Source organism: Rhinolophus sinicus, chromosome 2 (genome assembly GCF_057876585.1).
Source record: "Rhinolophus sinicus isolate RSI-liver-muscle chromosome 2, RSI-T2T, whole genome shotgun sequence".
NCBI lineage: Eukaryota > Metazoa > Chordata > Mammalia > Chiroptera > Rhinolophidae > Rhinolophus > Rhinolophus sinicus.
In genome coordinates, this window is record NC_142502.1 from 173,702,144 (window position 1) to 173,725,553 (window position 23,410).

The window sequence follows — 23,410 nt, forward strand, 5'->3', positions numbered from 1 at the left end:
CTTCAGATTCTTACTCTTACTGTTGTGTCAGTACAGGAAAGAGATTATAGAGAGAAACATTGTTAAATGGGAGACTCAATTGAGAAGAGGCTGAATAAAACTTCACCACCACTTTCTTGTAGCATTACTTCCATGAGAAAGTACTCTCTAGGTACTAATTCATCTGTTTAAGAATGAATGTTTATTGTTTAAGTATGTATGTACACACACACACACACACAGTGCCCACACTGTGTGTGCGTGTGTGCGTTTGTATCTTCCACAAATGATGGCATTATATACATTGCTCAGCATCTTGCTTTTTATACTTAATGTGTCTTCAAGATCTTTTCATATTAGTAAAGATAGGTCTCATTATTCTTAGCAGATGCCTAACATTTCTAGCCTGTTTTCAAGTGAGTGACTATTCAAAATATGAACATCAAAACAATCTAAACAGAATAGAACTAATGTTTCATTTATTTTGAATCTAGTTACCAAAGTCTATCATCAGCTTTTGGACAGACTGGGCCTTATTTAGGGTCAGAAAAGGAGCAGAAAAGTCTAGGGAGAATAGTAGTTTGGTTCTGGGGAATTCTCAGGCTGGTCTAGGATCATTTGGGTTCCACATACTTGGGATAGTGCTATGAGGGAGTTTGGACCAGCCCATCAACTTCAATTCTGATAATTTCCAAGAGGCCAAAGCAGTGGATTGAAGGCCCTTCAGAATGTCCATGGGCCCACATCCTCAGCATGCAAACTTCCGAAGAGGCACAGAAACAATGTACTCATCTCCAGACAGGGAAAGGATATCTCTACTGGAAGCAAGCTATCTGCGCCCACACTAGGTTTTCAAAGTAGGGCGAGTTGAATCTCACACTACTCTAGGTTGTTCATGAGAAGGGATGAAAAACAAATCTGCCGTATTATTTCACCACTGGCTTGACACATTCTGTATTAATTTCATGAAAATGTTACCCATATGTTAGTCCACTAACAACAATATTACCTACTGGGTTACATTTAGAAAGACCACTTTTGAAAGTGCCTTAAAAGAAGGAATAAATAAACCATATGAGGTGATGGATGTGTTAATTAACTTGATTGTGATAATCATTCACAATGTATACATATATTAAACCATCACATTATATGCCTTTTAAAAAAATCACATTGTACAACTAAACAGATAGACTTTTTATGTGTCAATAACACCGCAATAAAGCTGAGGGGAGAAAAAAGGAAAAAAATAACACAATCATTTCATACTTACGAAGTGCCTGACAGCAAAAATGGAATGCGAACACCATCGACCACCACCACATTTCTTATATTGGCTTTGGCTAAAGTTTTCTTTGATTTGGTCTGGGCAACTTTAAGACAAAGTTCAAATAAGTTAGTTAAAATACATGAAGTCAGATGACTTTACGTTTTTAAAGACAGACATTCTAAGAAGAATTACCTCATTCAATGCCAAGTTCTTTTTGCCATTTACCAAACCACTTCAATATATATTTTTTCAAAAAGGCTAAGAAACTAACCAGCATTTACAAGTTTCCAAATAATATTTATGGTAAATACAGAGATTATATCTAATGATGATGATATTTATGCCATTAATAAAATTGTTTCTTTTACTCAAGAGTTTGACAATCACACTAAAAGCAACCAATTTGATACATAAGTCTGTCCTTAATATTAGAAGTCACAATTGTTTACTCTTCACATGGATTAATATTCTTGCCTTTTTATGTAGAAATAAAGGTCATTTGGTTGATGACTATTGCCCTTCTGCAAAAACCTAGAATGCTTCCTGATTCTGTTTGACTCAATTTGTCTAGTTACTTTCTGACATCAAAAGAGTAACCTTCCTCTAATTTTTTAATTAAAACATAAAACATGAATATATGCTCATGATTTAAAACAAAAACAGGAAGAAAGAAGAAGAAAAAGAAAGAAAAGTAAACAATACTAAACTATGGAGAGTAAAAACTCTTTATGCCTTACACACCATGTCTGTAAACCCATAGCCAAAGCTGATTAGATTCAGGATGGGTAATGTACCACCAAAAGTCAATGCACAGAGTAGCTAACCAGTAACCCATGTCAGCTACCTATGTGATAAGCCATGTCTGTCAGATGTTCTCTTAGGAATCTAAGCAAAGAAGCAAAGAGAAATGCCAATTAGTTGAAGCTGAAAGGATGCCAAGAGGAATTTTTGCTGCCCCATAACTCTGGCTTACAAATGACGTTAGTTGATCAATCTGTCTCAGAGCTGATCACGGACTTCGGTAACTAGGTTCAAACTAAATAAAACATTAGTTCTATTCTGTTTAGATTGTTTTGATGTTCATATTTGAACAGTCACACACTTAAAACCATGCTAGGAATGAATGTTAGGCATCTACTAAAATAAAGAGACTCAGCCAGGTTAACAAAACCAGAATTATTAGTTTTTTTAGACAAAGAAACTAAAACACAGGAAAGTAAAGTGACCAGTTCAAGGTCACACTGCTCAGAAAGAGGTAGAACTGAAACAGAGCAGAGGTCTTCTGAATCCTGGGAAGGTGCCTTTTCTATTAAGTTATTATCCGAGTAGAAATACCATAATAAAACCCAAATCAGAAGTCATAGATCAATACAGCACCTGGCAAGGAGATAAGGTATGAACTTGTCAGGGTGTTTTTAGCACTGGCCACTGAAGATATACACCTACCTGCATCAGGGTCTGCAAAAGGATGTATTCAACAGTGGAAAAGTCTAGTTCACTGAGGGTTTACTGAGGGTCTAAATGACCCCATAAAAATCAACAAATTTATTTACTTTTTTCATTTCATATTGCCCAAACAACCTTCTTTTACTTCCCAGTTCCCTAGTCACCCCTATTTCAGGAATGAGTCCTGTTGTATATGGGACAGGAAGATATTCATTAATACAGAAGCCTAAATCTAACTGCAGATGTAAAATGTTAGCCTTTGGCCCCACAACAGTCTCAAGAGTGTAAACTAATCATCTCCAGGCCTGACATGGCAGGTGAATAAACTGACCAGCAGGCTGCACGGAGCCTCCATGACTCCGCCAGGCCCCAAACCCCAGAAAGCACCTCCTGTTCACATCCTCGAGCCCAAGCCGACGCGATGTAACACCACTACTGACTGGCCTTATGTTATTTTAATCTGAAGGCAATAGTGATGTTCCTGTTGCTCATAAAAGGGGGAAACTTAGCAAATTGATTTTGGTTTCCATTTAGAATTCACAAATCTAGAATCTAACATTTAAATCAAAAATGTTTATTTTACAAATGACTGTACCTGGGGCAGTAGCGTGCAGCTGAGAGGAACAGCTCAGAGGTCTTACAGCTGGAAGACAAAATAAAGTTTACAAAAAGCAATACAATTCAATGTCTGTGTAAGATGTTTATAAATCCAAATGTAATATTAAATAAGAACAAATTAAACTTACAAAATCCGAGGGCCAACTTTGATGTACTGGGAAGGTTTCTAAAAGTGTAAGTCAAGATGGAAGCCATTCTGAAATCTAAAAAGAAAAGAACAAAAATATGTCCTGGGTTATTTGAACAATTTGCAGCTTCTATTGTAGTCTAGGATCTCTGATAACCTCATCTATGGCTACTGTGAAATACTGTAACATTTAATCTATTACCAACTATCCTCCTGTAGTAATAATATTATAACTACATTGACATAGCTTTCACAGTATGCAAATCACTATTGTAAACCTGAACTTATCCAATCCTCAATGACCTATGGAGTTGGCATGATTATTACACGCTCTGTAAGAGATGTGAAAACGAGGCATACAGGGATTCAGTCACTTGCCCCAAGATCCACAGTTAGTAAGAGGCAGAGAGGGAATGTGAAGCCAGGCATTCTAGCTCAAGCTTACGCTCTTCTCTAGGGCCAGAGGATTAGAGAGATTGCTGGGCGTGATCATGAAGCCACCCATGTTCATGTCCTGATTTTGACATTTGTATTGTGATTTTGTGGAATGTTTGTATTTGAAGGGAATACGCACTCAAGTATTCAACGATAGTGCAGTATAATGAATGTCAGCAACTTACTCTCAACTGTTATAAAAAAAAGTTCGTGTACTGCACTTACTACTTTTTTATAAGCTTGATAGTCTCAAAATAATAAAAAATATATATATTAAAACCCTATAAAGATATTTACAATATATTAACCATTTCCCTACATTCCTAAAAATGAATTCCTACAATCAGTAAGGAAAAAAAAATGGGCTAAAGATATGAACAAACCATTCACAAGAATGGAAGTACAAATGGCCCTTAGATACATGAAAAGGTGTTCAATCTCATTCATAAGAGAAATACAAATTAAAAACACACCGAGATACACTTTTTGACCTGTCAAATGGACAGAAACTCAAAGGTTTGATATATATTGTGTGGTAAGAGTATACACAAACAGGCACTCGCATATACTGTGTAAACTTGTGCAATCCCTATGGAAAGTAATTTGGGTATTAACTATCAAAACTGCAACTGTACCTAACTTTTGATCCAGCAATTTCACGTCCATGTTTTTACTTCATGGATGTTACTTACACACATGTGACATGATCTATGCTGTCACTATTTGTAATAACAAAAGATTAGAATAACCAACAAATAGGGAATTGGTTAAGTAACCCATGCTATGACTACCTGATAAAATATTATCTAGTTATAAAAAAGATAGGGAAATTATTGCCAATATGGGGCCATTTTAAACCTGTATTAAGTAAAAAAAAAAAAAGCAAGTTGCAAAATAGTGTGTACAGCTGCTATCATTCGTGTTCAAGAGAGGAAAAATAATACACACATTTCCTTGTATCTGTATAAAATACCTTGGAAGTAGAAATAAGATGTTAAAAATAAAGGTTGGCTGGAATGAAGGAAACAGAGTAACTAGGGGACCGAGTGTAAAGAATACTTGTCATTGTACATTTCTCAATTTTGAAACATGTTTTAACTTTAAAAAAAAAAAAAAAAAAAGATAAGAATGAATTGGCAAGATTTGCCTATGAAGGCTGTGGAAGCCAGCCTCTAAGACAGCTCCCAATAAAACCATCTCCGCCTTTTGGAATTCCTATCCTCCCACATTGTACCACGGTTGGTCTGTGTAAACAAAAGAATATGCCACTTCTGAGATTCGGCCATAGGAAATACCGCAACCTCAGTCTTGGTCTCTCTCTCTCTCTCTCTCTCTCTTAGATCATCACACACCCTGAACAGAGGAAGCCAGCTGGCTCATCTCCCCTAGACTCAGCCCTGCGAAGGGGCTCACATGGCGAGGAACCACTGCCACCTGCCAACAGCCACATGAGTGAACTAGCTGGGAAGTAAATCCTCTAACGCAGCAAGCTTTCAGAGGATAACAGCCCTGACCAACATTCTGACTACACAGCCTCATGAGAAACTCTAAGTTAGAGCAATGCAGTTAATTCACCCAGAAACTGTATAATACATTTTTAATGTTTTAAGCTGCTAAATTTTGGGATAATTTGTCTCACAAATAAATACAACAGGTAATATAAAAGCCTTATTTAACTTCTTTTCGGTAAAAAGAGGATGCCTTATGGCTTCAGAAAAGAAAAAGAAAAAGAAAAATCATATTTTTCCAAATATGTGGATTGGAAAGAGATGAAGGAATTTAGGCTAACCAGTCCAGGGATAGTCAAGGGACTCTGGCCAGGAAACACAATTGGCCCATGAGATGGGCAAACACTGTTTCCAGAAGTTACATACTCGTATGATGCCACATGAGATTGGGATACAAGTTTCCTTAAGTAAAGTTCAGCATGAAATAAAATTCACAAATATCGTCAAGAAAATGTTGATAAAGAAAAAGGGGGACCTTGCTCTAACAGATAACAAAACTTTCTATAAAACACTAGTAATTAGGCAGTGTAATTATGGCACAGAAATAAATTAAACTTGTCAACAGAATAGGACGTAGCAAGTTCAGAAGCATATTCACTGATGTATGAGAATTCCGCATATAATAAAAATAACATTCCAAATAAGTGGGAGAAAGATGAATTATTCAATAGATTTGTTGGGGAAATGGCTAACCACTTGCAAAAAAATTTAGGTCCACAATGCACACCACAAGTACAAATACATTCCAAAGGGATTAATCCCAATATATATTTTTTAACTATAAAAATACTAGAAAAGGATATCAAAATATTTCTTATAATCTTAGATGGGGAAAGTTTTCCAACATATGACACACAACCCAAAGGTCATAATGGAAAAGAATAACTAATGTATCTGATTAGATACACATTTACAATATCTAACAGCAAAAGATACTAAAATAAGTTAAAAGGCAAACAACAACCAATTCGGAGAAACCATTTGCAACATGTAAAACAGACAAAGGGTCAATACCCATATTCCACAAAGAACTTTTACAAATAGAAAAAGAGAAACACTCTACAATGGAATCTGTGGTTTTCACCCCCAATATCCATTTCATCCCATTACATAGTTGCCATATGTGGTTTGCATCAGGTTGAATCCAATCCAACTCCAGACTTGAAACCAATCAGAATAATCTCCTTCTTTTTCCCAACAGCATTGGTTCAAGTAATCAAAGCCTACAACAATGGTGCCTGGTGTTGCCTTTACCACTGGTATGGATTTAGGCACCGTCTAGTCAGCCTGACAGTCAAGTCTTCTGCTTGCAACTCTGCAAGACAAATCTCTCCTCCTGAGGCTTGGAAAGGCTACAGCAGTTTGCAAACAAGAAAAAAGCTAGCTTAAGGACAGAGGTGATCTCAAAAGAGCTGTTGACAGAGGCAAGAATCTCAGAAAAAGAAACTAGAGCCCTGATTGAATCATATCTGAAACTACCATCCCTTCAGTTCTGTGAATCAATAAATCTCCTTTAATAAGCCAATTTGAGTTGAATTTTCTGTTATTTACAACAGGAAGGTTCCTTCCTGATACATGACCAAAAGAGCAACTCACAGAAGAAATCTGAATGCACCTTAGTAGGAAATGACTAAATAAATTATATTATAAACATACTATGGACTGTGTAGCAGTTTGGAAAGAAAAATGAAACAATGATATACACGTATATACTGACATGGAAAGATATCTACAATATACTATATTAAATGAAAAAGCAAGCTGCAAAAGAGTTTGTATAGTAAGACTTCATATGGAGGTGGGTAAAGAGAGGGAGAGGAAGAGGGAGAAGGGGGGGATTGGAGGGAGGGGGAGGGGGGAGGGGTGGAGGGGGAGGGGGGGAGGGAGAGAGAGAGAGAGAGAGAGAGAGAGAGAGAAATCCATAAAGTTACAAGTCTATATAATTAAGGGATAAAGAAGGGCTTTTATTTTATAGTCTTCTGTCTTCTTAAACTTTTCTTATAATGAGCATTTTATTTTTATGTAGTGTACAATTAGTTTTATTTCAAATCTACATACATTAATATTTATATAGATATATAAAAATATACAAATGCATAAAAATGTTCAGAAAAATACATAGCAAAATGTTAGTAGTTATCACTAGGTAGTGGAATTATATATATACTTTTCTTTAGACTTTTCTGCAGTTTCCGAAAAAAAATTACATAGAACATATATTCAATCAATAATTAATAAAAAATAGGGAGAGATTTCAAAAGAGGGACTACACAAACTACCCTATGGGAGGGTTGACCCTTACTGTCATGTGCTGTAAGCTTTAGGAAATTGGTATTTTTGACTCAAGGATTTGGGGAGCATGGATACTCTACTATAAGACAGGCTTGAGTAGCATGTGGAACTTTGGAAAGATGCATAAAGTTGCAGGCACTTGGGAACACGGGAAAGAAAAAAGGGACTAAAGGGACTACGCAGGTAGGGAAAACAAGATGGATTGGCTCCAACAGCTCATGATTACAACATCATTAAGACACAATGTAATGGTTAAGAGTGCAGTCTCTAAAGCCAGACAGTCTAAATCCAAATCCTGGCTCCACCCTAGTTTTATGACCTTCAAGTTACTTAACCTTTCTGTTTTAGGATTAAGATACCAATAATTCATCTGCAAAATGAATCTGTAAGATACAGCTAATTCTAGTACCTACTTCATAGGGTTGCTGTGAGGAATAACTAAATTAGCATATATAGAGCACTTAAATAAAATGTTTAAGTAAAAAAATTTATTAAAGGACACATTGCGATTAAGCCCCCTCAAAATACTCCCCCTCACTTCACACACACTTATCCCATCATCCTTGCCACTTTCTAAAGCAGTTCTGGAAGTCCTCTTTCTTGAGTGTCTTTAGTTGCGCTGTTGTGGCTGCTTCCATGTCCTGAATCATTTTTACTTTGAAGAAGAGCCAGAAGTCACACGATGCCAGATCTGGTGACTAAGGTGGATGAGGACACACTGTAATGTTTTTGACAGAAATTGCCGTACCAGAAGTGATGTGTGACAAGAAGCGTTGTCATAATGGAGGATGATTTAGGGCACACTTTAAAACATACCTTCTCTCAACTGTAGCGCACACCCGACTGACTGCACCAAACAAGTAGACACTTGTCACACACTGTTGCTAAGGTTTGATGCACCGCTTCCCATATTCAAGATCCTGCCTTTCCGTTGGATGGCACTTGGCAGCAGCATTCACCATATTTTGTGATCACAACGGAAAGGCTCCGTGTCACACATCACTTCTGGTACGGCAATTTCTATCAAATAAAGCATTAAGGTGTGTCCTCATTCACTTTATTCACCGGATCTGGCACCGTGCGACTTCCAGCTGTTCCACAAAGTCAAAATAACCATGAAAGGTAAATGTTTTGAATCGATTCGGGACATCAAGGCAGCCAGAACAGCGTAACTACAGACACTCACGAAAGAGGACTTCCAGACCTGCTTCAGAAAGTGGCAAGAATGATGGAATAAGTGTGTTCGAAGTGAGGGGGTAGTATTTTGAGGGGGATTAATGGCAATGTGTCTTTTACTGTAATAAATTTTTCTTATTTAAACACTCATCGTATTTTTAATCATACCACATAGTCATTGCATTTTTAAAGAGTTGCAAAGCAAAACAAAACAAAGAATATATGACAAGAGATCAATGTGCTTGCAAAGCCTAAACTATTTACTATCTGGCCCTTTACAGAAAAAGTTTGCCACTCCTGATCTAAACTTATGTTGGAGGGCCTTTGAAGGTCATCGAAAATCCTCCTTGAAAATTAAATGATCACTGGTCACCCAGTTTCTCCTTAAAGTGCTGAGTGATGGAGGACTCACTGTTTGACTTAAGCTTTAAACAGAAACCTCTCTTCTTTCTTTCCATACTCATTTCAGCCTCAACTTTCCTGCCATTTCCCCCCACCCCTTCTTGCTTCCTGTCTCGTGGAACTTTGAATGTGGTGAGCAGTGCGACTCAGATTGACATCCGAACCCTGGCTCTGCCTACTACCAGAAAACTTACATAAACTCTCTGAGCCTCCCAAACCACCTAGAAAACGCAAGTGACAATTTGGGGATTGTAAGGATTAAATGAGAGGGAGTGAAAAGTGCCTAGATCCTCAATGTTGTTTGTTTTTGAAATCAATCACCTTATTGGAAGACCGGAGACCATCTTTCCAGCACAAACACAGCCGTCATGCAATGCAGCGCTCTTGACTGAAAAGTTAGTCGACTTAGGCTCTAGTCCTAGTTCTACCACCTGTGGCCATGGTTGAAATCACACTGATTCATGGGCTTCAGTTTCCTCACGGATAAGACGAAGAGGATGAATGACCAGGTGAATGGCCGGGTCCCTTCTGGGTTAGAACATTCTGGAAGCACTGATCTCCGAACAGGACGGAGGAATGTCTCCGGCCACACTCGAGGCCGGAGAGGTCACAGGACCGAGTCCCACCCGCGGCAGCAGGAATCAGGGTAAACCCGTGGGCCCGTTCTGAATCTATAGCTGCTCACCTGACTCCTAGCAAAACAAGAGAAACAACAAACACAGCAAACACGCAAACACACAGAGACACACACAAGAAAACAGTGCGTTCACTTGCGGTTATAAAAGACAGGTGACAGCGAAGCCGGAAGCTATAGACATAACGCCAACCCATGTTACTAACTCCGCTGGCACCGGAGACTTCCTCCATAAAGCTTCCGTCGGCTGGAACTCCACTCTCCCAGGGAAGGGACACAGCCGCGGGCAGTGGAGCAGTAAATGGGAAAGAAGTACAGAGCAGGCCGAGGGGGAAAGGCCAGGCGGAAAGCCGCGCGCACGTAGCCTCACCTGCGTTCGCGTCCGCTCAGGCTCCCGCGGCTGGCAAGGTTAGGACCCAAGTGCCAAGCCTCGCCCGGACCAAGGGGCGGGTCCTGCCTGGGAAGGACCCCTCACGTCGCTCACGGCTTCCGCGGGCCTCGCTGGCCCTGCGGCTGCCCACCGGCCGCCTGACTGGAAAACCCGGCTCTGAGCCCCTCCTCGATAGGCCCCCTTCCTTCTAGCGGAGAAGGCGTCCTTTCTGCCCCGTTACCCAGAAGCGAAGGGCAGGGTTAAAGGACCGGCAGCAGCTCAACATCGAGGTTTTAGTCAGGCAGTACGTTGGACTCTTGTCTGGGGCCAGGCTGCGGGAAGAAAAGTCTTCGGGCGGACAGCCAGCACTTCAAGCGCTTTCCACTTTCGTCCTCTTCTGTTCAAGATGGTGGCCTCCCGGGCAATTGGCAGCCTCAGCCGCTTCACTGCCTCCAGGACGTTCCGATGCACAGGTGAGGCCTGGCTGAGGGCACCCCGGAGCCCCTGGCATAACTCCTGCGGAGACTGGGGCCACCTCGGACCCGCGTCTCCCACTCGTTGCCGCCTTCCTGTCCCCGCCCGGAGCCGCAGCCCTGGGTCGGGGGGAGGGATGCTGTCCTGAGACCCGTGTCCTTGTGAAGGCACTGTCACTTCCTCTCTCACGACTCCCGAGTCCTGCAGCGATTTCAAGCTTCCCTAACTCCTAACGTTTCTGAGTCCTGTCCACCGGTCCGGCAGTGTCCGCAGGTCTCCCCGTCTCACTTCTGGGCTCACGCCCCTCTTACTTTCCTTAATGATGGCCTTGGATCTGTCCCTACTAGATTGGGAGTTCCAGGACTGGGACAGTACAGTCTGTCACGTCTTTCTGTCTCCGCGGCAACTCGCCGGTAACAGCGCTGTCTTAGAAGGTTCTCGGATGAAATTAACCTGTCTTGTAAATGACTGCCACCGCCTGCTCCTTTCCCCCAAAACCAGTTTTTACCACATTTTTAAATAGGGGGCTCAACTCTTGCTGTTCCAATAATCCCAGTGTGAACATATGGTGTGTTGAATTTCAAGGGGAGGTTCTGCAACTTCCTACAAGAAACATTTTTAAAAATAAGCAAACGCGTGTATCTTAAGGAATAAAATGTTAGATAATTTTAAGAACTATTTCTGATCTTGTTCCTGACCATACCCGGTTACCTTGCATTAGCTGTATTATCTTTTAATCCTCAAACTGGCAGTGAAAGTGGGTGATTGTGGAAAACCTCCCATCTAAAATCTATAAGGTAAAATGTGACTTAACTTTTTTTATTGCATTTTGTACTTAATACCGGTTACTTAATTAGACACTTAATTGGTAATATACCCTGAACCACTGGTTTTATGCTGAGTTTAGATAGGTAGCTGGAGTCTCTCTTTACTGTAGATTAATTTTGAATGATTGAGTCTTTTTCTGCTTCCTTATTTCAACCACTGTTTTTAGTTTCCATAGGACTGCTGTGTGTGTGTGTGTGTGTGTGTGTGTGTGTGTGTGCGCGCGCGCGCGCGCGCGCGCGCGCGCGCCAATCCTATTACCAAAAAAAATTGAAATGTTGTAAAGATTGAGGAAAGGGATTGAGAAAAAAGAATCACCCATTCTCTTACTACTCACATGTTTGTTTTGTTTCCTGTTTTCTGCATTTATGGTTTAGCACTAGAAAAATAAAACGTGTATTTTTGAACTTGCTGCTGCATTGGTTTTAAGGTACTTCTTATGGATTAGCAGCTGGCGTAACACTGAGTTGATAGTCAGGTCATGTGGTTTCTAGTCACTAACTATGTGACTTTGGACAGATAGCCTTAATTTAACTGGGTTTTATTTTCCTAAGCTGTAAAATGAATGATTGAGACTATGACTTTACCTTGAAATGAGAAATAGCATGACAGAGCAATGAAGAGCGTTACATTTGGAGTCTGACTTCTGAACTTGAATCTGGTTCTGCCTTTTACCCTCTGGTGACCTTGAGCAATTAATTTCTGTGTGTGTTCTCATTTGTGAAATGGAGAATAATTCCACCTTGTGAGCTTTAAAGGAGTTATTTTAGGTGTAAAGCAGATTTTCATGAAGTGCTCAGTAAATGTTAGCTATTACTAACTCTTTCCTGCCCTGAAGAATTATGATTCTATATACACAGAATTTCTACAAGTAATTTTTGCATTTTATCTGTGTAATTAAAAGTTACAAGCTTAGTTTATCTATTTTTTTGTATTGAAATATATACACATATAAATATATATATTGCATTGTGTTTTCACCAATAAGAAAATATAATTCATTAGTTATTGTCCCTTCTAATATCAATTTATAAATTTTGAAAAAAAGTCTAGAAAGTGAATTTAAAATTACCTGCACACCAGTATTGCCATTTATTTATGTATTTGTGTATTTATTCAATTTGAGTTGACATTCAATATTATGTTATATTAGTTTCGGTGTCAGGTGTATAGCATAGTGGTTAGACATTTATGAAGTGAACCAGGATTGCCATTTAGACTCAACAGATTGATCCTTCACCCTGAAGTTTGGTGCTAAGGCATTGCCAAACATGTAATGAGAGTATGACATTTACTGGTAGATGATTAAATTCTCTTGAAACTGAGTTGTAATTCTTGAAGTTTTCACCCATTCTTCCTCTGTGAAGGCTAAATTCTGAATATGACTGTCAAATGAAAATCACCAAAATATCTTGTTTAATTTCCACGCCTACCCTAAATCTAAATTCCTAATTATCTAAGTGGTAAAATAATTTCACAGGAAATAGATTATAGGCAAATACTTTAGAAGATGGTGTATACATAAATTTAATTCTCACTTCCTTAATCCTATGCCTTGATTCTAGCCCTTTGAATAGTATTGAGAACTGTTGATTGTTACAACCAAAGTATTAACATTTTCACATTTGAAATTTGTGTCAACATAATCCAACTCTCTCCACAGCTGTATTATTAGGTCTGGTGGTTATCTTCTTGAGTTAAATTATTAAAGTGATTAAGAAGTGGGAGAAAGGTTTCTCTTTCTTTTGCTGGCACAGTAGATATAGGTTAAAGTTCACCCAACTGCTCCAGTGTGAGCTCTGCTTATTAGTTAGTAGATAACACTACATTCCAAAAGCAAAGCTACCTTGTACTCCAACTTGATTTAGTTGACTGTAGTTTGGAATTTTTTTCAGCTATATTTGTACATGTACTGGTTTTTCTCTTTGCTTTTTGTCTCAGTTGATGTAGTGCAGGTTTTGTGTATTTGCTATGTGTGTGTGCAGCAAAGGTAGGTTAGTGGGTGAAAGATTAAAATGGTTTAATCTCTAAGCTAATGAGCACCAACCTGTTTTCTCAAGTATTTGGTCTTTGAAATTGCAACATACTTATTTACATATTTATGTTTCTTTGTTTGTTTGTTTGGTTTTCTTTCTTTTTTTTCTTTTTGCCCCCACACCCCCAGTTTTTAAGCCATTGTTTCTCAGTCTAGTTGTGTAGGGCGCAGCTCCCTGGCCCATGCTGGTATTATGAGCCTTGCACGTCCCCCCGGCTGAGGCAGTCGGTCCCCAGTCAGCAGCTCACGGCACTTCTCACTGGCTGCCGGCTGCTCATGATGCCTGCCAGCCAGCGCGGCCACAGTAGCACATGTCAGCACACAGCTTGTTTGGTTTTCTTAGTACGTATTTCCACCTCATCTCTCCCACTCTGCATTCCCAATCAGTCCATTCCTACTTGAACACTCTGGACCCTGTTTTAGCTAGAATTGCCCATTCCCTGGCTTCCCTCCCATTGGACTTTCTACTTTACAGGCAAACTGGTTTTTATGCCAGGCCTATTTTCACCTCTCACTTACCTCTGCTGAGTAGGAGCTGGTTCTTCCCAGATATATCACTGGCTGCCATAGAATGTAAGCTCCACAAAGACAGAGATTTTTGTCTGTTCACTCCAAGTGCCTAGAATGTGTGGCATATGGTCGGCTACGGTAAATTGTTTTTGTTGTTGAATGAATGACTGAGGTGATGCTGGAAGAGATTACAGTTTAGTTGGAGTAATACCTGCTACAGATGCAGCAATTACAGAACAGAATATTAAATAAAGAGAAACATTTGGGCGGAGATGGGAAAGACTGTTGTAGATGGAATCTCAAGGAAGAGTGATAAATACAGATGATACAGATGGAAAAGCAAAGAAGGAAAGTATATCATTAGCGAAGTAGAGGCACTGGAGATTGAGGAGATGGCTGGCTTCTATCTTAATGTACTTTGGTGTAACCTTTGACTTACAGGAACTTTTATAATCATTACATCACCTTCATTTCTAGCTTTACAAGAACACTGAAATGCACTAAAAGACTTGTTCATGGTCATACAGCAACTAAATGATAAACCTGGTGGTTGCACCCAAGTCTTTTTTTTTTTTTATAATTTTATTTTTTTGTCAGACAAGCATGGTTTGGTTGTGTTTTTTTTCCAGGACTTTATTGGGGAACAGTGTGTACTTCCATGACTTTTTTCCAAGTAAAGTTGTCCCTTCAGTCTTAATTGTGGAGGGCGCAGCTCAGCTCCAGGTCCAGTTGCTGTTGCTAGTTGCAGGGGGCGCTGCCCACCATCCCTTCCGGGAGTCGAACCGGCAACCTTGTGGTTAAAAGGACACGCCCCAACCACCTGATCCATCTGGGAGCTCAGTGGCAGCTCAGCTCAAGGTGCCTGTTCAATCTTAGTTGCAGGGGGCAGAGCCCACCATCCCTCGCAGGACTCGAGGAATTGAACTGGCAACCTTGTGGTTGAGAGCCCACTGGCCCATATGGGAATCAAACCAGCAGCCTTTGGAGTTAGGAGCACGGAGCTCCAACCACCTGAGCCACAGGGCCAGCCCCGCACCCAAGTCTTTTGACTCTCGGGTCCTTTGTCTTTGCACTAAGAGGGCTGACTTGGATTACTTAAAGAAGAAATGCAGGGGGCAGTCAGTTAGCTCAGTTGGTTAGGGTGCGGTGCTCTTAACAAGGTTGCTGGTTCGATCCCCACATGGGCCACTGTGAGCTGCACCCTCCACAACTAGATTGAAACAACTACTTGACTTGGAGCTGATGGGTCCTGGAAAAACACACTTAAAAAATAAAAAGAAGAAGAAATGCAGACAGAACCAGAGATCACCCCACTGTAGTTCTGGTGCCTTCTACACAGTTTTCTTTTTTTAAATAACATGTTGCTTTGCCTTTCAAACCAGTATAAAACTGCTATTTTCTATACCTTCTATCCCCGCCCTTAAAGAATTGCAGGTTAGAGAGAAAGATGGAGGAAGCAATAGCCTTGGCTACTATTTTTTTTTTATTGGGGGAGGGGAACAGGACTTTATTGGGGAACAGTGTGTACTTCCAGGCCTTTTTTCCAAGTCAAGTTGTTGTCCTTTCAGTCTTAGTTGTGGAGGGCGCAGCTCAGCTCCAGGTCCAGTTGCCGTTGCTAGTTGCAGGGGGCGGAGCTCTCCATCCCTTGCGGGACTCGAGGAGTTGAACCGACAACCTTGTGGTTGAGAGCCCACTGGCCCATGTGGGAATCAAACCGGCAGCCTTCGGAGTTAGGAGCACGGAGCTCTAACCACCTGAGCCACTGGGCCGACCCCGCCTTGGCTACTATTGATGGCGCTCTCCTAATCCACTTCACAATCAGTGGGTTCTCCAAATCAGTGGTTCCTATGTGACCATGTGTTGTCCACTTCAATTACCTTTTTAAAAAATACAGATTCTAAGGCCCAGCCCCCTTAAATTCTGATTTGGTGGTTTTAGGTTGTCTGTCATCCAGAAATTTATGAGTGTATTTGAGCCTCCCTAACTGATTCTAATGCCCACCATAGTTCTGGAATCACTTTTCAATACTGTTATGGGAAATCCAGTCCAGTTGGATCTGTTGAATAGTCGCATGTGTAATAGTTTAGCCATGTGTTCCTCATTCCAAAAGGGTCCCTGCTACCTGGTCAAATATAGAACATCCTAACTTGGAAACGGTATGGTTCTAAGGTTTTTTCTAAATCATGTAGAAAATACTTTTGGTAGAAAATACTTTACCACATATGGCCCTTGGTGAAAACCATTGAAAAAAGTTTGGACACCCCTGACCTAGAGCAAGGTGTTTGGATGAGAGCAGGGCAAAGGTGAGCCTTTAGTGCTAGGAAAAAGAGTAATGCCCAGAACAAAGCTGAAATTCTTGCCTAGACTTCCTCAATATTCCTTACCTTCTATCCAGAATACAAATTGAATGACCCTCTGCCGGGACTTCTCTTGTGATGGCTTGTGCTCAAAAGATGATATCATTATGCTGGAGAGCCTCACATAGTGAAGTGTTGGCAAAGAGGAAGGAGAATAGCTGGTCTTTGTTATCCTCAGGATAAGAGTATTCTTGTGGAGTGTAATAGAGTGTAATACAGCATTTTCAGTTAGAAATGCTTAAAATAGTAAAGTGACATAGGCTGACCTTTATAATAGTCACTAGTGCCCCTTGATTTTACTTTTGATAACACTGGAAACTCCATCTCACCATAAAAATGCAAGAGGATATGGCTGGAGAATGTGGTTGAGACATATTTGGAATACATTTGGGACTGATTTTATGGATTGCTTTGTTATTTCTTAGTGTATACATTTCCTATTGCTACTGTAACAAATTTCCACAAACTCAGTGTCTGAAACCATACAAATTTATTCTTACAGTTATGGATGTGAGAAATGAGTCGCATTGGGCTAAAATCAAGTGTTGGCAGGGTGTGTTCATTCTGGATGCTCTAAGAGAGAATCCATTTTCTTGCCTTTTCTAGCTTCTAGAAGCTGCCTGCATTTCTCAACTTCTTCAAAGCCAGCAAAATGGGACCAAGTCTTTCTCATGCTACCATCTCTCTGGTTCTCTTTGTCTCTCTCTTCCCCTCTGTGATTACATTGGGCCCAACTGGATAACCCAAGATTAAGGACAGTGAATTAACGACCTTAAATTCCATTTGCAATCTTAATTCCTCTTTGCCATATAACCTAACATATTCACAGTTTCTGTGAATGTGGACATCTTTGAGGGGCCATTTTTCGACCTACCACATTTAGTATCCCAATAATTATGTGAGCTGACACTTGAAACAAAAAAGATATGGTAGTGGTCACAATAATGGCCTAGAACACACTGTTCTAATTTTTGTTGTTGTTATAAATTCTAGCTTTGTAATATATAACAGGTACTACAGAAATTGTTTTGTAAAAGAATTAATTTTAAAATACCTTTTTCTTACAGGTTACATTTGTCGCAACTTTACAGGATCTTCTGCTTTGCGGAGTAAGTTTAATTTCTTGTTGACATGCTAACATTGCTTTTAAGATTTATTTAGCAATAAACATGTTTACAAATAAATTTTCTTTCTCTTTTTAGCCAGAACCCATGTCAACTATAAAGTCAAAGGGGATGTGGCAGTTGTTCGAATTAACTCACCCAATTCAAAGGTACCTACTTTAACTTGCTGCAGTTTATTTCTGTGATACACTGCATGGATTACTATGCATCCATGAATCCAGTCCTGAATGGGAAAGAAAGAAATCCACCATAACCTTATCCTATGTGTCACGCCAGGTGGCCTGCGGGGTCTCTGGTCCTACTCCCCACATAAGAACGCAGGATGTGGCGAGGCCAAAAAGGAACACCCACGGAGCCATAGGTAGGGGAGTCATACCACTATCGTCTCACTGGAGGCTGGATTCACATGACGTGAAACCTGCTGTCCGCTTTTCTGCCAACCAACCGACGACTCTCCTCGACTCCACTCCCCCAGCGCAGCTGCGGCAGTTATATTAGTGGCCAATGGCTCAAGGGTTACCGCTGACGGCCAACTAGCCACAGCTGACAGCCATCTACTACCTGAGCCAACACCTTTGCACGTGAGGCCAAGAGCCTGGAAACTGCTCTCTGGGGCTCTGTCCCCACACTATGAACTACGGTTTTGATAGTTAATTTAGTGAGTTTGAAAAATTGCCCAAGGAGTGCAGTTTTCTGGAGCAGAGGTCTTTGTTTAAGAATTCCTTCTAGGTGACCTTAGGGGTCAGATTAACATCAAGGATTAATAAAACTAATCTTGTATTACAGCATAGAATTTAGATAAGAGGTGACTTTCTAAGTAAGAACCAGAGTACAAGTTTTGTTTATAAGAATCAAAACTCACCTAACCCATCCTAACTATGAGGTTATTGAATCTGGTTTCTTTATTACCTGCCTAACATAAGTCATTATTCATAAATTATCTGGGTTAAGTGTGGTTGTTAAGCTTCCTGAGGGCTCTGAATAAGCAGGTGCAGGTCACGTTGGAGGTCAAGTTCTGTTCAAAGTGGAGCTTCATTTGTTTTTGACACCTTCAACAAAGCATCCAGGCTTTTGCCAAGAACAGCTTTATTTCTGGAGCTCGTGGTTTTTGCCTATTTAAAATTGGTGTAAAGATTTTATATTTCAGAAATCTGGTTACCAGAGTCTAGATGAATAGGAGGACTTAGGTGGAAGCAATTAACAACTATCATAAATTAGGGAAAATAAAAGACAGCCCCCCCTCCCCCCAGAGTAAACCTTGATACCCACTGACCAATGATTCTAACTTAAGGTACTTTTTCAGAATTTTCTAAGTTGAACATTTTTCCTGAACACAAAAGTAACAAATTTAAAAAATTGTTAGGTAGGATTTTTAAAACTATATGGTAGGAAATTTTAAAACTATAAAGAAAAAAATAACATTCATACTCCAAACCCAAAGATAACCACTTTTAACATTTAATCCAGTATTTATGAAATTAAGATCATACTATATGTCTAATTTTGATCCCTTTTTTCCCTTAATGTTATACAAATTTTTTTCCATGCCAGTAAATGTTTGTAGACTTATTTATAGCCTGCATATGATTCAAACTCTTTGGAATATGACCCTGGGTTCCTCTTTGGAGTAGGCCTGTTTTTAAAGGGAGGGGCGCTTATAGTTGGCCAAAGCTGCCTGAATAGAAAGCTACTGGGTATTTGATTTGTCTATTCCCTGCCTTTCTTTCTTGCTTCCAACTTGCTTCCAAGTATATTTCTTCTGATAATCATATTTCCTACAATCAAAAAGCATCTGATGGTGATTTGCACATCTGGTACTTCAAATTTAAACTCTTAGATTTATGTATTTCCCTTTGGCAGGTAAATACACTGAATAAAGAACTGCAATCAGAGTTCGTAGAAGTAATGAATGAAATCTGGGCAAGCGATCAAATCAGAAGTGCTGTCCTTATCTCATCAAAGCCAGGCTGCTTTATTGCAGGTGCTGATATCAAGTAAGTTTTAATAAAGTTGATTTAAAAAAATGAGGGGCTTGTTGCTTAAGCCGCGTAATACTAAATACAACCTTTCCTTAAAGAAGTTGAAAGCAGTTCAGATTTGAATAGAATAAAAAATGCTATAAAATTGAACTAACAATGAGATGCCATTTAAAAGTTTAAAAAAATCATGTTAACAAGGACTTGGGGAAGTGAGAAAGTTAATATATTACCAGTAGGAATGCTAATTGGTACAGCCACTTTGGAGAGCAATTTGGCAGCATTTAGTAAAATTGAAAATGCATGTATCATAAAATCTAGTGATGCCTCTTCTAGGTATATATGCTAGAGAAATCCCACTCTTTGTACAAGGATGTTCAGTCCTGTGTAGTTTAAAATAATGAAGAATTTGAAACAAGTTAAATGTTAGTCATTAGGGGAATGGATGAGTAAAACGTGGAACATTCCCATGATAAAATACTACAAAACAGTTGGAAGGAATTAACTAGATCCACAACATAATGTTAGCGCTCCAAAACATTTAAGTTAAAAAAAAAAAAAAAGGAAAGTTGCAGAATGTTTTATACAGCATATAGTTTTTACATAAAGGTTTTTAAACCATACATGAAATACTTCTTTATGTTATTTATGGATACAAATATGTGGTTGATCTGGAAGGATACACTAGAAACATGAAAATCGTTGTTTCATGGCAAATGAAGTGGCTGGTAGGACTTGAGGAGGTTGTCAAAGGGAACTTTACTGATGCAGCTAATATTTTCTTTCTTTTGTTAAATGGTAGAATGTATGTGTATAAAACTTGTTTACAATTCTTTAAAGCTCATATAAGGAAAAATACATTAGTGTTTGTTTAATGGGCTAAAATCTTAACAATTGTTAATTCTGTCAAAATACGAGTATTTGTTATTCCTTGTACTTTAGACAATGATAGCCAGTATTATAGGCTTAATGATTTGTATTTTAGGTGTTTGTGTATTTTTAAACCTTGCTGTACATTGTGTACCCTTTTTTGTTGCTGTAATTAGGAATTTATGTTCTGTTTCATGTTTAATTTTTAGAAAAAGCAAAATTTTCTGTATCAAGTGCTTTGTTTCCTAGCTCAGTTATTTGAGCCTAATGAGATACTGATGTACCAGGCAGGAAAATACTTGTAGCTTCCATGAACCTAGCTGAGCAAGTCCCAGCATACAAAATGACAGAAAACTAGCTGTCTTTGGTCAAAAGTACAAAATTCACAGCTTAAATGTGTTCAGAAGCACAGTAAGTAGCAAATGAAACAAAACTGAAATTAAAGGACATTGATAACATTGTAGCAGATCTTTTTTAATCATTAGGGGATCTATTTAGGTTTTAGATCCCTCTAAACAACTTGAAAGTTTTTTTTTTCCAACTAGAGTTGACACTCAATTTTTTTTTTTCTTCCCCCCTTTTTCCACCTCCCCCCACCCCACACACACACACACATCAGTTCAAGCCGTTGTTTCTCATTGTAGTTGTGTAGGACACAGCTCCCTGGCCCATGCTGGTATTATGAGCCTTGCGCTACCTACCTACCTACCGCCCGCCCCCCCCCAGTCAGTCGCCAGTCGTCCATTGGCCGCTCGCAGCAGCTCATGGCAGCTCTCACCAGCCACTCACGCTGGCTGCTGGTCACAGCTGCTCACGGTGGCACACGGTAGCCCACCGCAGCACTCAGCAACCCATGGCAGCTCACAGCAGCCAACAGCAGATTACACCAACCTCTGGATGCTCACAGCAGCCCAGCTCCAAGGAGAGCTGTTGTTCACAACCTTAGCTGTAGAGGGCACAGCTCACTGGCCCATGTGGGAATCGAACCAGCGACGGCGTTAGGAGCATGGCGCTCCCACCACCTGAGCCACCGGGACAGCCTCAATATTATTTTATATTATAATAGTTTTAGGTGTACAGCATACTGGTTAGACATTTATGTAACTTGCGAAGTAATTCTCCCCCCCCCCCCCACATTAATCTAATACCCACCTGGCACTATACACAGTTGTTGCAACATTATTGACTCTATGCTGTACTTTATATTACATCCCCATGACTATTTTCTTAAACAATTTGTACTTCTTAATCCCTTCACCTTTTTCACCTAGCCTCCCCAACCCCCCTTCCATCTGGCAACCATCAGTTTGTTCTCTGTATCTAAGAGTCTGTTTCTGTTTTATTTGTTTGTTCATTTTGTTCGTTAGTTTCCACATATAAGTGCAATCATATGGTATTTGTCTTTCTCAGTCTGACTTATTTAACTTAGCATAATGCCCTCTAGGTCCATCCATGTTGTCACATTGAAAGCTTTTTTTTTTTTTCTGCCATTTTGATTGCTGTTTAATCTGAAAGCCACCTGATAGAAAAAATCGTTAATGTGATAGTGAAAGTATTTATCAGAAGATTATTTTCTTATGTACAGAGCTTTGTAATCTAATGATTTGTTATATTAGGTTGGTGCAAAATTAATTGCGGTTTTTGCAATTGTTAACCTTTTAAACCGCAATTTTTTTTTTTTTTTAAACCACAATTACTTTTACATCAACCTAATAGAAGGAAAAATAAATTGTGCAGCATATTTTGTTCCATGGTCTCTGGATCCAGAAACTTGGCAGTCTAATAGAGATGACGTCACTTAGTGCTCTCTGAGGCGGAACCATTCTCAAACCTCCGAGCACTTGAAGGATCACCAGCACGTACTGACATGTCATAGGATGAGGAGACGGTAAAAGAGGTGTTTAACAAAATAGGCTGTAGTTGATTTTTTTCTGTTCTCTTTCATGTTTACTGCAGCATGTTAGGCGCTTGCAAGACTGCTGATGAGGTAAGACAGTTATCACAGGAAGGACAGAGAATGTTTGAGAAACTTGAGAAGTCCACAAAGCCTATTGTGGCTGCCATCAATGGATCCTGCTTTGGAGGAGGACTTGAGGTATAAATCCAAAGTCACAGTTTAGCTCATTGGTGGGATTCACCAGCTGTAAACCTTTAGGCTATGGTTTTTGTTTTTTATGTTTTCCCTGTTTGAGAACATGTACCCTTTAATTTGCATTGAAAATCAGTATCTTTAAATATTTCGGTTACAACTTCTGAATAGTGAAGACGTAGTAGATGCTGCAGGTACTCAGTGTTGGCTCCCATCCCTTCCCCCCACCCCACACCCCAGGCCTTGCTTCTTCCCTCAAGATAAAAATGGGCAGTCTGCCCTAAATAAATGGCCCCCGGTGTCAAGTGTCAGCAGCCTCAGACCTGGATGCAGTTGGACTGAAAGTGATGAAGCTTGGTAGCTTTCACAAGACCCGTGCATTTAACCATGCTCCAAGAATTCCAATGATTGTGTCCAGACCCAATGGGCAGTACCTCAGAGGTGTCATGGGTCATTTCCCCATGTACTACCATCTTGGGGCTGGTTTCCACCACAGCCTGTCCTCCCCCAGACCTGTCTTCTGCAGAGGAAGTGCTCCCCAAGGGCCATGATGCAAGAAGAAACAACTGTCTTTTCAACCACTTGCTTATGCCAGTGGAATTGAAAAGCTCAAGTCAATCTGAGCCAATCCACAGGAAACCTCCCTCATCTCAAACTCTGCCAGGCTCTAGTAGTGGGTTGTGATCATTCCCCACTGCCATGAAATGCTAGAATCTGCTCTAAATGAGAACAATGGCTAGAATGGCTCCTAGCAACCTGGAAAGGTTGGCACAAGCACAGCTATGTGTTCTCGGAGGAGAATCAGCTATCTTTTTAGTTATCAAACTTCTGGATAAGTCTTCATCCTTATTCTCATGGCAGAGAGCGTGTGAACCAAAGTGTGATGTTTTCAT

The 23,410-nt window shown here is 39.9% G+C and overlaps 2 protein-coding genes across 4 annotated transcripts in view; one reads left to right on the top strand and one right to left on the bottom strand.

Moving 5' to 3' along the window:
- The window catches only part of HADHB (hydroxyacyl-CoA dehydrogenase trifunctional multienzyme complex subunit beta), a 30,271-nt gene extending 19,876 nt beyond the window's left edge, over nucleotides 1-10,395 (bottom strand). The window contains exons 1-4 of one of the 3 annotated variants that reach the window (XM_019735320.3): nucleotides 10,258-10,395; nucleotides 3,442-3,516; nucleotides 3,291-3,338; nucleotides 1,253-1,352 (exon numbers count right to left, since the gene is read on the bottom strand). In XM_019735320.3, the coding sequence (XP_019590879.2) occupies nucleotides 1,253-1,352; nucleotides 3,291-3,338; nucleotides 3,442-3,508 (215 nt within the window). In that variant the 5' untranslated portion in view covers nucleotides 3,509-3,516; nucleotides 10,258-10,395. Of the gene's footprint in view, nucleotides 1-1,252; nucleotides 1,353-3,290; nucleotides 3,339-3,441; nucleotides 3,517-9,574; nucleotides 9,834-10,093; nucleotides 10,226-10,257 lie in introns of those variants that run through there. The other 2 variants (XM_074331798.2, XM_088796252.1) reach the window with 2 other exon arrangements.
- A 203-nt stretch (nucleotides 10,396-10,598) lies between these two features.
- HADHA (hydroxyacyl-CoA dehydrogenase trifunctional multienzyme complex subunit alpha) overlaps nucleotides 10,599-23,410 on the top strand; it is a 37,880-nt gene continuing 25,068 nt past the window's right edge. Inside the window, exons 1-5 of the mRNA XM_074331797.2 lie at nucleotides 10,599-10,730; nucleotides 17,526-17,567; nucleotides 17,661-17,731; nucleotides 19,443-19,576; nucleotides 22,385-22,523. Coding sequence (XP_074187898.1) covers nucleotides 10,664-10,730; nucleotides 17,526-17,567; nucleotides 17,661-17,731; nucleotides 19,443-19,576; nucleotides 22,385-22,523 — 453 coding nt within the window. The 5' untranslated portion in view covers nucleotides 10,599-10,663. The remainder of the gene's footprint in view (nucleotides 10,731-17,525; nucleotides 17,568-17,660; nucleotides 17,732-19,442; nucleotides 19,577-22,384; nucleotides 22,524-23,410) is intronic.